Below are 14,904 nucleotides of genomic sequence, written 5' to 3'. Positions count from 1 at the left end.
GCCTTGCAAAAAAAAGGCTGGTCTGAATGGAGGGAAGCTCTAGTTTAATGGAGGAATCTGGGGGCTTCAGCTCTGATCATCCCCTCATCCTGGCAGCCCCAACACAGGCACATGGCAGTGAGCACCACCAGACAGGCCTGCCTTACCTGCCACTTGACCTCCTCCCGTGAGAACCGGTCTGGAGGCCCATCAGGACTGTCCCGGGAGTTCTCAGCTCCATCTTGCTCCAGAACTGGCAGCAGATACTGAGAAGGGGGATAATATTCCAGCCCTGACTCTGCAAGAGATGGGACACAAGCTGGCAGGGGGACCTGAAGTTGTCTGTTCCCAAATCCCTTGCTCCCCTCCTCTCTCCTTCCTCCCCCGCAGCCCATGCTGCCAGGCTCAGTCCAAACTGCTCTCGTTCTCCCTGGATGGGGCCCCCCTACCTTGTCCACTAGTCCTAGCCTCCAGGCCTGGTATGGGGCAAGTGCTTAGTGTCAGCTGAGTGAGTAAATGGGCAAGTCATCTGCCTCTCCATCCAAGTGAGAACAAGGTGGTAGAAAAGCCCAGGAGAAGCAGAGAAACTGGGTCCAGAATCCAGCTTTACTAATAACTTCCTGTGTGTGCAAGATCTTGGGCAAGTCTCCTTCCTTCTCTGGCCCTCCTGTATAGATAGCTTCCTTCTGTATAATGTGAAAGGGGTCATACCCTATACTCATTTTCCATTGTATTGCTTGCCTTTTTCTTGCTGATTTCCAGGAGCTCTTTACATTTTATGGGTCTATAATATATATTGCACCTATTCTGGTTGCAACACCTGGTCTTTTTAACTTGGATGCTGGTGTCCATCTGACCAAAAAAATAGAAAAAAAATTGTTTTATTTTTTATTTATTTATGTTGCAGTATTAGGGCTTGAACTCAGAGGAGTTCAACCACTGAGCTATACATACTCCAGCCTTTTTTAATTACTTTTATTTGAGTCAGGGTCTTGCTGGGGCTGGCCTTCACCTTGCAATTCTACTGCCTCAGCCTTCCAAGTTGCTGGGATTACAGGGCTGTGCCATTGTGCTCGGCTTGATAAAAGCAAATTTCACATTTTGGTGTAATCAGAATTATCCCCTCCCTTGGAAGGACACAAATAGGTAGTTGACAAGAAATACCAAAATAGGCAGACATACAAATATTCAACTAACAAGGAAGTGACATCAAAATAACAATGAGCTCTGCTGTTTATCCACCTGATTAGCAGGCTTTGCCTTTCCTTCCCTTCTTCCTTTCTCTTTCCCTCTTCCTCTCTTTCTTTCCTTCTTTCTTTGTGAGCTGGGGATGAAACCCAGGGCTCACCTGCCGGGCAAGGCCCTCACCACTGAGCTGTGCCCAGCCCGGGGTTCACTGTCCCCACAATTGTTCCAGAGTGACTCAGATATTAAAAAGACCATCCAATCCCACTGCTCCGCAATGGCACCTTCATCAGATGTCGGACGACCCATGCGCGAGTCTCAGCTGTGCTCTGAAAGGCCCACAGTGACAGGGCCAACTGGGGACATCCACCTTGGGAGCGCAGGTGTTCCAAGGTTTAGCTCCTTCTGCGGCCCTGTCCTTCCACCAAGTCCAGCCCACCACCCTCTCTCCCCTGGATGACCTCCATGGCCTCCTCACTGGTCCCCCATTCATTCTTGCCCCCTCTAATCCCTTCTCACTGTAGCTTGAGTGATCTTTGTAAAAAGCGAATCTGACCTTGTGAAATCCAGTCTCCCTTGGACACTGGCCAGGCCCCTCCATCCCCCTCCCCACCTCTCCTCCCTGGGCTCCAGCGCTCCAGCCCCACAGGCCTCCTCACACCTCAGGCTCACCCACGGCCCACCCCTCCGCCCACCCCTCGAGAGCCTTCCACAGGCTCCTCCTTCTGCCAGGCCCCTCACCAGTCCCAACCTAACCCAGGGGCACCCCTGTGCTCCCTCCTAAGCCAGCCCGTGATCACAGACCCTGAGCTCCGAGCAGGCAGGGACAGTGACACCATCCCCCACCCCAGGGCTGGCGCAGGGTAGCCGCTGGTGACAGATGGCCTGAGTTTACCTTTGCAGAGGAACTGCTGAATGGCGGTGGTGCCGGCACCACACACCTCCGGTGGGGGGTGGATCATGGACGAAGCATCGAGACTCAGCGTCTGCAGACATAGGGGCCTGTCCTTACTGTGTGCCTCACCTGCCACCCAGCAGGAGTGGAAGCCACCTGGCCCCTCTGCCTAGGTGTGCCAGGAGCCCTTCCAACACTTGGGTAGTGCTGGCACACAACAAGCTCTCTTGCTCTCTTAGGGACAAATACGTAAGTGAGTGACCAAAAGGAATTTACAGGATGGGCAAGAATGCGATTCCAACTCTGTTAAAAATTATACTATACCTCTGACATTAGTATGGGATAGAAGCCATGGGTGGAGGGTCTGTCTCAAACTCAAAGTGGTTTCCTCTAACAGGAGGATTATGGGATACTGCCTATGTGAAATCCTTTTTTTTATTGGTACCAGGGATTGAACCCAGTGGTGCTTAAGCCCTGAGCCAGCCCTTTTTATTTTTTATTTTGAGTCAGGGTCTTGCTAGGTTGCTCAGGACCTCACTAAATTGCTGAGGTGGGCTTTGAACTTGCGATCCCCTGCCTCAGCCACTGGGATTACAGGTGTGTGCCACCATGCCTAGTTGTGAAATCTTTTTAATATTTATTATTAATATATATATATATATATATATATATAAACAATATATACATGACTTTTAAAATGAGAAGCTCCAAAGCTTCTTTTTAAAGGATTGGGCCCACGGGGCCTTCCTCCTGGAGCTGCTTCTGCAGTGCTCCACCCTGAGCCGCACCCCAGGCCCAGAGAGCTCCCCACAGGTCTGAGCATATCCCCGGGGAACACATGCTCTGCGCTGTGTTGTCTACTGCTGTGGCTATTTAATCATAAATTAACTAAAGTTCAATGAAATCATTTAGTTCCTTGGGCACACTGGCTACACTGCACGTGCTCGAGAGCCACCTGTGGCCAGCCTGATGAGACAGCACAGACACAGACACTCCCACCCTTGCAGAATGTTCTCGTGGACAGCACAGAGAACAACCTGTGCTCTCCTGCCCTGAGCACCCTGTGCTTTCCAAATCCAGCCACCAGGTAGGAGGACACCAGCTACAGAGGGGGGCCACTTCCTTTTGCACCCTCTGAGCTACCTGCTCCCCCAACAGACAGTTTGGCTTGAGGGAGGTGACTGACTGACAGAATCAGGGGACTCTGGGATGCTCAGCATGACTGTCCTCACTGCGAGTGGATTGGTCACCCCACACACAGAGCTGCAAGAAGGTGAGGAACACAGGCATCAGATTCAGGCAGCCTACGTTCCACCTTGCCAGGGCTAACTGCGTGACTCCAGGGCAAGTCACACACACAGTGACTACCTCTGTACATGCCCCAGCTTCTTCATCTTCAAGGTGCCACAACAATATCTGCTTCAAAAAAATTCTGTGAGCTCTTTCCGGACTAGGCTGAGCTCTAGGCACCATCATGGGAGTCGACATACGCCACAACAAGGACCGAAAGGTTCGGCACAAGGAGCCCAAGAGCCAGGACATCCACCTAAGGCTGTTGGTCAAGTTGTATAGCTTCTGGCTAGACGGACCAATTCTACCTTCAACCGAGTTGTACTGAAGAAGTTGTTCATGAGTCGCACCAATAGGCCACCTCTCTCCCTCTCCCGGATGATCCGGAGAGATCATCTCGGCTTCCTGGCCGAGAAAACAAAACAGCTGTGGTCGTGGGGACCATAACAGATGACGTTCGTGTTCAGGAGGTGCCCAAACTGAAGGTGTGCACACTGCGCGTGAGCAGCTGAGCCCTCAGCCGCATCCTTAAGGCTGGGGGCAAGATCCTCACCTTTGACCAACTGGCCCTGGACTCCCCCAAGGGCCGTGGCACAGTCCTGCTCTCTGGTCCTCGCAAGGGCCGAGAGGCGTACAGGCATTTTGGCAAGGCTCCTGGGACCCCACACAGCCACACCAAACCCTATGTCCGCTCCAAGGGCAGGAAATTTGAGTGCGCCAGAGGCCGGAGGGCCAGCCGAGGCTACAAAAACTAACCCTGGATTTATTGTTAATAAAGAAGCTTTGAATTTGAAAAAAAAAAAAAAAATTCTGTGAGGATTCAGAGCTAACACAGGTCAAGTGACTAGCTCTAGAAAGCTCCAGGTGAATGGAGCCATCTTGTCAGACCACGAGAGCTCACCTTCGGAGTGGGCTCCTTGAGTTGGTGTCTGTTGTGGGCTGAACTATGTCCCCCAACTCACATGTATGCCAGTTGAGGTCCCTACCCCTGTACCTCAGAATGTGGCTCTGGAGAAAGGCTGGACTCTGATCCAACATGACTAGAGGAAATTTGGATGCAGACAGGCACAGAAGGAAGGTGACATGAAGTCACGGGAAGGAGAGGCCCCAGACAAGCCAGGAGGAGAGGCTGAGGGGGAGCCAGCCCTGTCAACACTGACCTTGGGCTTGCAGCCTCTGGATGGGGAGAACACAGATTTCTCCATTTCAGCTCCCAGTCCATGGTTCTTTGTCATGCCAGCCTGAGCTGACTCACTCGGGGTCCCAAGAGGCCCCTGCCTTCCCCTGCCACCCGACATTCCAATGAGGTTTGGTTTCTGCCCAGCCATGCTGAGCCCAGACCCCAACCCACCCCTGCAGGCCCTGCCTTCCCTCCCAGCTTCCTGATGACCGGGGTCCCAGGTCCAGCAACTCCCGATCACTTGGCCCCTCCTCCCTTCCGTATCCTGTGCTTCCCACCTCCTGCCTCTCCTGCCCTGCCCCCTCTACCAAATGCTCCTGTTGTCCACGTCTACATCACAAAATCTCATTCCTCTCCAAGGTCTGGTTTGAATGCCATGGATTTCCTAAAGTGTGGCCCCTCCAGGTTCAGCGTTCCCTCTTCTCTACTCTAGACTGCTTTCCTGCCTCCATGATGGTAGCAAAAGTCACATTGTTACAAATGCCCACATATCACTGGCTCTGTAAGCTCCTAAGGACCATGGCTGGGGACCTCTGGGACCAGGCACCTTGTGACCAGAGCAGACCCTTGGGAATGGGGGCGAGCAGAATGGGGCATGCTGAGGGGACCCCAGGTGAGAATGGCTCCCCACTTACCTCCAGGGTTCGGACATGAGCCAGCATCTGTGGCAATCTCTGAATCTCGTTTTCACTGATGTCAAGAGTACGCAGGCTTCGAAGCTCCCCCACGGTGTCCGGCAGCTCCTTCAGCTTGTTGTCTAGAGAGACCCCAGGGGCAGAGCTCAGCACCCCAAAGTCCTGCCTGACACTGCAGGTCTCAGTGGGGGTAGGGATGGAGAGGTTCTGCCACCACTGACTAGCTCAGTGGACAACTAACTACCTCCCCAGGCCTCATCTGTGAGACATGGACGAGGACACTATCTGGCCTTGCAGGAGTCCAGAGGGATTCAATGAGATGATGCCTGTGAGGTCCTGGGCCCAGTGCCTGTCCCATGGTTAGTGATCAACAGCTGGGGCGCCATTATCTTCAATCACTGTCAGACACCACCGTTAGATAGGCTGAGGCTTCTGTGCAGAGTGCTGGGGAGGAAGTGGAGGAGCTGGGGTGGGGCAGGGCTGGAGCTACACTGCATCAGAGTCTTGGCTCACTGTCACCTCACTGGGTGCTCTTGGGCACATCACTGTTCTCTGAGTGGCACTTTCCTCATCTGTAGGCTGCAGACAACTCTGCTGCCCTCTGGCTCCTCAGGGACCGTCAGGAGACCACATTATTCAGTGGGTGTGACACACCACTCAGAACCACTGTCATGGCGCCTCCATCACCCTCAGCCAGGCAGTCCGCTCTCTTCCCACCACTCCTCATTATACACACGAAGGACCAAGTCTCAGTGTAGCTGTCACTACTGTCTGACTCTGAGGAGTCACGGGAACCCTCCAGACACCTTCTCTCTGGTTACTATAGGGACACACAGACCTAGCAGGAGCTCAGTCCAGTTTAAGTGTCATCTTCATGTTCAGTGGCTCCAGACAGAGCCCCCTGTGGATCCTGACTGGGCTGGCCCACAGCTGACCGAGGGTCACATGGACAAGCCTTCCTGGTCCCCTACCTTTCACATTGAGGGTCTGGAGCTGGATCAGGTTCCCAATGGAGCGTGGGAGATAAGTCAATTGATTCCTTTCCACATTTAATACCTAAGAAAGAGAAAGAAATAACATGAGAAGTCACACACACAGTGACTACCTCTGTCCCCTCACCCCTGCTTTAGGCCAGGTGTCCTCTGGGCACTGTAAACACCTGCCTTGACCTGCTTCTGCCTGTCCAGTGAGGAAGGTGTGGATTGTTACGATCCCAATAGAGAGATGGGAAAACCAAGCTCAGAGTGGTGAAGTCAGGTGCCCCAGAAGGAAAGGCCAAGACCAAAACCTGCTCCCGGCTGAGGCTCCATCATTTGTATTAACCAAAAATGCCCAAGCAGGAGGCAGGAAGGAGGGCTATCAGAGCCAGGCTGGGTGAGGCAGCACAGTGTTGAGGAAAGGGAACTGAGCCACAAATGGTGATGTGGTCGGCTGAGGTCTCAAGGCCAGAACTGGTGGTGCTAAGGTTGGAGCTGGGCTTAATGGATTTCCAAAGCCTGCTCCCTCCAGGATCCTGCGAGGCAAGGTCAGGAGGCCAACAGGATGCCACACTATGAAGTCATTAAAAACTATGCAATGGAAAGCTAAGTGGCCATTTAAAAGATCGTGGTAGATAAATATTTGATGAATCAAAGGAGGTCTGCATTTTATAGTCAGGTACCCAAAAGTTACAAGACAGAAAATGCATAATTCTACAAAAACATACATATTTAAAAAAAAAAGTTGGGCTGGGGATGTGGCTCAAGCGGTAGCGCGCTCGCCTGGCATGCGTGTGGCCCGGGTTCGATCCTCAGCACCACATACAAACAAAGATATTGTGTCTGCAGAAAAAACTAAAAAATAAATATTAAAAAATCCCTTCCCTCCCTCCCTCCCTCCCTCTCTCTCTCTCTCTTAAAAAAAAAAAAAAAAAAGTCCCACTGGGCATGGTGGCACCTATAATCCCAACACCTCAGGAGGCTGAGGCAAGAGGATTTCAAGTTCCAGGCTGGCTTGGCAACTTAGTAAGACCATGCCTCAAGGTAAAAAATAAAAAAGGCTGAGGATGTAGCTCAGTGGTGCAGCACCTCAGGTTCAACCTCCAATTAAAGAAAAAAAAAAAAAAAAAGGAATGCAGATCCCTTAAGATCCTATGCCAAGTTCATACTGTGGATCAAAATGGGGACAATCACTACTGCTCTGCCACATGTTCTCTATGTGACCTTGGGCAAGTTACAGACACAGTCATCTCTCTGTACCTCTGTTTTCTTTTATGTAAAATGCGATGACATCACCCACATGTTGGGGTGGTTCATTGAAACTGTTCTTTGGTGTTTTCCATGTGCCAGGCGGTGAGCTAGGCAAAGGGGCAGCATTCAGAGAAATCACATTCCACAGGTGAGGCCTGAATACATAATTATGATTATAGACTGCAATTATAGAGTGCCCTTGGGGAGATAAGTAGGGTGGGAACAGAGAGGACTGAGGGGATGCACTTAGGAGGCTGGGGAGGATTCAGGACATTGGGCTAATAGGTGAAGGAAGGCCCCACAGACAGCCCCAGGAAGGACCACTTCAGCAGAAGGAGAGGTCCTGCTGGGTTGGGGACAGAGAATAGAGGGTATTAGGAGGTGACTTCAGCAAGCAAAGGGAGGAAGAAAAGGAGAGGAGACTAGAAGGACAGCTGGGTCCCATAGCATGGGTCTTCTTTCTGCAGTGCTGGAGATGGAACCCAGAGCCTTGCACCTGCTAAGCAGGAACTCTACCACTGAACTGCACTCCCAGCCTATTTGGGATCTTCTGGTGTGGTAAAGAGAGATTTTCAGCCTCAGTGCAATGGAAGCCACTTCTTCCTCTGTAGAGCAGGGGCAACACTAACACTGGCAGGTAATGCCAGGGGCGGAGTTATCTCAGCACTGGCACAGAGTGATTGCTCCATCAGTGCAAGGCTGCTACTGCCAAGGCAGCGGTGGGAGTGCGCAGCCATTGCTCTTCAGATGTAGACTGTGCTTTTTTTTTTTTTTCTGAAAAGCTGTGGAAGCTCAAGATGAAGTCCCAAAAAGCAGGTGTCAAAAATAGCCACAGCCCAGACAGCAAGAGTGGCACCGGGACCAAGTGCAGCCTGCTTCTATTGGCAAGAGCACACCCAGAACATTCCACCATGGGAGGTGGGTTTCTGTTTCCCACAGTCTTACCTGCAGGGCTCCCAGCTGCCCTATGTCCTCAGGAAGGGCTGCCAGCTGATTGTTGTGGAGATCCAGAACCTGAAGAGGAAGACACCTCTCAGACACCCACTGAGAAAGCCCCAGGATTCCAGGCTCAGAAAAGCTAGATGACAGGGGCCACTTAAGCCTCTGGTGTTGCAGCCACCAGCACCCGACCCTCTCTCCCCCACTCAACATCCAGCAATCCCATCTCATTCCCTTTTTCAAATGATTATGCCATTTCCTTCCTTTATTTATCAAGTTTTTATTTTTACTGATAAGCCAAAAAATATGATATAAAACAGTATGTGTATCTGTAGGCTAAAAAGTAAAAACATTCCATAGCATCAAAAATATTCCCACAGGAAAAAACCCTACCAAATATGCAATAAAATAGTGATAATGGTTCTCCAGAGTGCAAAAGTGTATGTTTTCTCCCCTTTTCTTTCTTTATTTTTGTGGTGCTGGGGATTGAACCCTGGGCCTGGGCATGTTAGGCAAGCCCTCTACCACAAATGATATCCCTTGCTCCAACTTTTCTTTGCTTAACTGCTATTTGCTAATTTTTTTTTTTTAAGTACTATGGATTCAACTCAGGAGTGCTCTACCTTGGAACTGCAACCCAGCCCTTTTAATTTCATTTTTGTTATTCTTTGTTTTCGTGGGGATTGAACCCAAGGTCTTGTGCACTCCACCCACTGAGCTATATCCTCAGCCCTTTATTTTATTTTTAAGAGAAGGTCTTGCTAAAGTGCCTAGGCTGGCCTTAAACTTGTGATCCTTCTGCCTGAATCTCTTGAGCTGCTAGGATTACAGGCATGTGCCACTGTGCCTGGCCTACTAATTTTTTTTAATGATTAAAATGAGCAAAAAAGGCAAAGAATAAATATATACCAGCACACACATGTGCAGATAAAATATACACATATAAACTACAAATAGAAATATTAAAATATATTTTAAATATCTATAGCTCGCTCGCTCTCTCTCTCTCTCTCTCTCTCTCTCTCTCTCTCTCTCTTTTCTATCCTGGGGATTGAACTTAGGGGCACACTACCACTGAGCTACATCTCAATCCCTTTTTACTTATTTTTTTTAAAAATCTTTATTTCATTCATTTATTTATATGTGGTGCTGAGAATCGAACCCAGTGCCTCACACATGCCAGGCAAGTGCTCTACCATTGGGCCACAACCCCAGCCCTCCCTTTTTACTTTTTATTTTGAGACAGGGGCTTACTAATTTGCCCAAACTGGTCTTGAACTTGCGATCTTCCTGCCTCAACCTCCTGAGTTGCTGGAATCACATTTAATCATCAGGATTAAATGTTCTCTTTTTTTCTGAATACAAAATAATTCATCAACTGGGGAAGGAGCTCAGCAGTAGAGCACATGCTTGGCCTTGGGTTTAATCCCCAGCACCATAAAACATACACACACACACACACACACAAAACAACAACAATAACAAAAAACATGCTGGATCAAAACAAAAAAGAAGTGTAAAAACTATCCCCAGTCTGCAACCCAGAGCGGACCGTGAAGAACACTTGATGTCTGAGATGCCAGTCTTCTCTCAGTGTGTACACTAACTCTCACAAGTTCACATTCATGCAGAACAATCCTGGGTGATATCTTGCAAATGCTGTGATGACGCCCCAGCCCCTGTCCAGGAGGGGCCCACAGTTAGGAGGGATTTTCACATGTTAATCATACAATGCCTGGATGTCCCTCTGTCTTATTTGAGGCCATCTGTTTCCACACTGTCTGCTAATTTACTTGCAACAAATCTAGGATTTAGTTTTTTACTTAGCATGTAAACCACCTAGTTTGGCTATCTTTGTCACTCTGCCTGCTGGACAGCGCACAGAAGTGCCCAGTAAAGCAGGCTGATCAAATCACAGATTGACCATTTATTATATTAGGACCATCTGGAGCCAGGGGTGGTGGTGCATGCCTGTAATCCCAGTGACTCAGGAGCCTGAGGCAAGAAGATTGCAAGTTCAAGAACAGCCTTAGCAACTTAGCAAGACCCTGTCTCAAAATAAAATAAAAAGGGCTGGGGATGTAGCTCAGTGGTAGAGTGCTCCTGGGGGTTCAATCCCCAGTACCACCAAAACAACAATAGCAACAAAACCATATGGCATAACCTTTAACAGAAATCCAACTGCTACCTGGAACACGATATAGAGTCTATGACACTGGAGGGGGCCCCAGTACCTTGATGGTTGCGAGGCTCAGGAGGCTGCAGGATTTGGGAAGCAGGGAAGTGAGGTGGTTCGTGTGCACAATCAACACCTGTGAGGCAAAGAGTGGAGGAAGAGTCAGGCAGGAAAGAGCAGCAGGGGAAAGCCAAAGGCAAGTGGAGTGTGGCACAAGATGCCCAGCAGCCCTGCTGTCCCCTGGGTATCTCTGCTTGCCCAGACATGCAATGGGAATGCTGTTAGTGTCATGGGACTTCTGAATGTGGAATCATATGGCGTTAAGATCTGGAATTTAGAGGTCTAATTCTGAGAAGGGATCAGCTGTCCTGATTTTAACCTTTCTCAGCTTCAGTGTCTTCCTGGAAAACAGAGAATAATAAAGTACTTTCCTCAGAGGACTGCTGTGATGATAAAAAGTCCTCAGCCCAGGATGGGCACCCAGTGAGTGTGTGGCCTGTCATATGTTGCTATTTGTGTCGGGCATTGACTGCTGGTTGAATACTTCCAGGGACACAGAGCTCATGACGCTCTTGGGAGGGAACACTTTTTACTTAGTTCATTAGAGATGTGCCCCCTGCACCCAAATTTGCTAAAGCTGCACTGCACTTCTGAAAAATCATTCATTCCCCTCCTAAACTCCCTTGTATGGCCAGAGCAAAATGGGTGCAGTTTCTGTTGTTATTATCACTGGGGTTAATAAGTGTTTAGTATGTGACAGGAATTATATCCCTCTACCTACTGTTCCTTCAATTCTCACAATATCTCTGGGAGAGTAGAACTATGAATACCCTCATTTCACAGATGAAGAAGTTGAGATGTAAGAGTTTAAGGAAGTTACAAAAGTCATAGAGCTAGTGAAGGCAGAGCTAAAAGACCCCCAGGGCTATCCGACCCTGAAGCCTGCTCTCCTAACTGTGACCCCTGCCGCAGACCAACAGGGTGAGAGCCAGAGAGAAGGTATCTTCTGCACCTGTCTGGGTAAGGAAGATAACACCTAAAATCCCACATGCTTTCAGACAAGCAAACATGTAGTAAGCAATTCTCTGAAAATAAAGAATCAGCTCACCTTCTTCTGTAGAACTTTGCATGTTGCAAAAGCCCCAAATGGGATCTAAGACAAGATAAAGAAGAGTAAGAGCCTCCCCTTCTGCCAAGTTTTCATTTGTTCTCTGTAGGGCATTGACTTGAGGGAGAGGCAGGCAGAGGGGAGCATGACAAAATCTGCTGAGAAGAGCAGTCCACCAGGGAAGGGCTGGGGAAGAAGAATGCTGGGGACGAGGTCAGTCCTGCCCCAATCAGTGGGCAGGAGGGGCCTTGTCCTATCTTGCCCATCCAGTTCCCATCAGGAACCCTGTCTTTTTTGAAGAATCCTGACTTTTCCAACATTTGAGGACTCTGTGGGTACATTTTCTAACTAGAGTTCTTGACTGTTATGTCCAAAGGATCATCTCAATTCTTTTGGACAAGAATGGAATCTAAGGAAAGATCTCTTGACTAGTACTTCTGTTTTTGTTTGTTTGTTTGTTTTGTTTTTGTTTTTAAGCCCTCTTCCAAATCTGTCTTTCCTGGGGAACATGCAATAAAAGAACACAATATAAATCAAATCCACATCCCTTACACTACCCTCAGTTTACCTCTGAGAGCTCACATTTAGAGATGTCAAGAATGTCATCTGCCCCAGCTTCTTTTGCCTAAGAAAAAAAAAATAATTTTTAAAAGAATTTTTTAAAAAGCATGCAAACAAAACAGGCAAAGAAACATAGAATTCAGGAGCTGCAAGGGACACAGCACAGTCTGGTTCCACCAGTCCATCCTGTGTGTGATCCCTGCTTCCCCGGAGTTTGAGGTCCAGCAGGGAAGAGAAGTCAACAAGGAATGAGTATGCTCAGCCCAAGGGGAAGTGCAGGGGTTAGTAGGGAAGATGGAGGCAGCTTGGGGCAGGCAGAGCCCTATTCCACTGGGCAGAGGAAGAGCTGAGAAGGAGTTGGAGGAAACCCGCTTTCCCTCACCAGGCACATCTGGTACTCTAGGCGTTTCCTTGCTTCCTCGCTGGGTTTCCGCTTCCGGAAGAAGAGTGGCATCTTTCCTTTTTCCCAGGGAAATCTTTAGGACACTGGTCGTAGAAGACAAGTCAGGGCCTGGGGAATTCGTTATAGCCCCTGACTCTCAGGACAGGCGGCAGAGTAACAGAGTTTGCAGTTGGCTGCTGGACTGTAAGCTCTAGGCAGGCAGGGCTGTGTCTCCCTTAGTCATCAGTACTCCTAGCCTACACAGTACAGCTCAATACTTTGGATGGAAAAATAAGGAGCAGGATGGGGTGAAAAGAGCACAAAGGCAGGCCAGGTCACCTGGGTTCAGGCCTACGTTTGCCACTGACCCACTGTGAGATGCTGGTCCTTCTCCATTCTGGATCCCCTCTCCCCTCTGCTTTAGGGGAGTTTCCTCAGGTTCCTCTGGGCCTCAGAGTAGCATCAGCAACACCCAACTAAATCAGCCATGACTTGGGGAGCTCAACTACATCATAACCAAAGAGATCCATGAGTTAAGTAAAAGTTAAAAAGCAATCCTCGGAGCTGGGCATGATGGCACACACCTGTATTCCCAGCAACTCAGGAGTCTGAGGTAGGAGAATTGCAAATTCAAGGCCAGCTTGGACAACTCAGCAAGACTCTGTCTCAAAATAAAAACTAAAAAGGGCTGGGAATGTATCTCAGTGGTAGAGCACCTCTAGGGTTCAATCCTCTCAGTAACAAAAAGTTAAAAAAAAAAACAAACACCAAAAAAAAAAAAAAAAAATCCAACAATCCTCACGCACCTTACCACCTTCATGGTTGTGACAGTTGTTCTATTTGATTCTCATCCCAGCACTGTTTATGGTGTGGAAACCAATGCTCACTAAGTGCAGTGATCTGGTTATACAGCCTGACTGTAGCAAACCCAGCCTGGAAACCTGCTCCTATCTGCAATCCTATCTATCTGCAATTATCAATGTTGGATAAGTGACAGCAAGGCCTAGGAAACAATCGCCCAGGGAACTGGATGGTTCACATCATGGCCTTTGAGATGAAATATTACTGGGTTTGAGTCCAAGATCAAACCACCCACCAACTGTGTCAATTTGGTTCACCTCTCAGAGTCTCAGTGTCCTCATCTGTAAAGTGTGAGTAATAATGTTATTAACATGGGGGGGGGGTCTGTGAGGACCCAATGATTAATGTATGTGATGCCCACAGCACAGTACCCGGCAGTATAATCGCTCCCTAAGTGGACACTACAAAGCACTGTATAGGTGACACTGAATAAGGGACTACTACAAGAGCTAGGAAGAAGGGAAACAGTGCAACCAAAGAAGACACACCCGGTCCTCAAAGGGAGGACTCCATCCCTGGGTGTGGGCTGTCAGAAGTGGCTCTGCCAGGCCTGCAGAGCCAGCTCAGAGCCCTTTTGTCACCCACCTGCCTATAGGAATGAGAAATGATCTAAAAACAGCCCTTCTCCAATCCTCCCAAATGACCAGCACTTACTCTTTTGCTCCCTGATGACCGGCTACCCCTCACCCTCTAGAGGATGTCCAGCCCTCCTGACCTCCTTCCCAATGCCATATGGCTCCCCAATCCATCCCAAATCAGCTCCTTTCAATCTGCTTCTGATGTCTATCCCTCATCCGTTTCCTCCCCGAAGTCCGGTCCAGATGGGGAGAACCACACCCATCCTTCCCTGGCTGGACTGGGAATGGCTAACCTGGCTTTGTGGATGGAGAAATCCCCGAAGGTCCCTTGGGAGGACCCGAAGGCAGGCGGATCACTCAAAAGGCTTGGTCATGGACGTGGGGTCGCAGACCACCCAGCACGGAGCTGGTGGTCTTCTGCAAACACAGGAACTGGGGACCGAAACTCAGAACCTCAGAAAGTCATGCAGACTAGGATGACGAAGTCTGAGACTCTGGGAGCCGCAGAGTCTCAGAAAGAGTCAGACTGGATTTAGACCCGAATAGATTGGATTACTAAAATGCAAACACCATGAAAGGGCTAGAAAGGGTCTGGGATCGCCGTGGTACTGGGGTCCGGGAATGGGGGTGAGGACACCTCACGGGAGAGGCGGGGCTCTGGGATTGGGTGACAGGGACCCAGGAGTGACCCTCAAGACAGGGAAACATGGGAGCGGCAGGACCCAAGATCTCAGGAACAGCCCTCTCTTCTCTGACACCTTGGGCTAAGTGGCCCGAACCCCCTTTCCGAATCCCTAGCCCAGCTCACCGCGGGTACCCGGCCCTCCAGCCGTCAGTCTTAGGCACCTGCCCACAAGCAACAAGGCGGCAAGGGCGTCACTCAGAGACTGGGCGGAGCCGTAAGTTC

At 49.6% G+C, this 14,904-nt stretch overlaps 1 protein-coding gene and 1 pseudogene across 9 annotated transcripts in view; one reads left to right on the top strand and one right to left on the bottom strand.

Annotated features, from left to right (window-relative positions):
* Lrsam1 (leucine rich repeat and sterile alpha motif containing 1) overlaps positions 1–14,890 on the bottom strand; it is a 36,541-nt gene extending 21,651 nt beyond the window's left edge. For 3 of the 9 annotated variants that reach the window (XM_027943967.2, XM_071600985.1, XM_027943998.2), the window contains exons 1-11: positions 14,806–14,873; positions 14,291–14,429; positions 12,559–12,687; positions 12,184–12,240; positions 11,616–11,660; positions 10,566–10,643; positions 8,338–8,406; positions 6,136–6,220; positions 5,165–5,286; positions 2,060–2,150; positions 147–277 (exon numbers count right to left, since the gene is read on the bottom strand). In XM_027943967.2, the coding sequence (XP_027799768.2) occupies positions 147–277; positions 2,060–2,150; positions 5,165–5,286; positions 6,136–6,220; positions 8,338–8,406; positions 10,566–10,643; positions 11,616–11,660; positions 12,184–12,240; positions 12,559–12,630 (750 nt within the window). In that variant the 5' untranslated portion in view covers positions 12,631–12,687; positions 14,291–14,429; positions 14,806–14,873. Of the gene's footprint in view, positions 1–146; positions 278–2,059; positions 2,151–5,164; positions 5,287–6,135; positions 6,221–8,337; positions 8,407–10,565; positions 10,644–11,615; positions 11,661–12,183; positions 12,241–12,558; positions 12,688–14,290; positions 14,763–14,805 lie in introns of those variants that run through there. The other 6 variants (XM_027943976.2, XM_027943982.2, XM_071600984.1 and 3 more) reach the window with 6 other exon arrangements.
* On the top strand, positions 3,513–4,104 carry LOC114099653 (large ribosomal subunit protein eL18-like; annotated as a pseudogene).
* Positions 14,891–14,904: the final 14 nt, after the last annotated feature.

This window comes from Marmota flaviventris, chromosome 13 (assembly GCF_047511675.1).
Source record: "Marmota flaviventris isolate mMarFla1 chromosome 13, mMarFla1.hap1, whole genome shotgun sequence".
NCBI lineage: Eukaryota > Metazoa > Chordata > Mammalia > Rodentia > Sciuridae > Marmota > Marmota flaviventris.
This window is presented reverse-complemented; position numbering and strand designations above follow the sequence as displayed.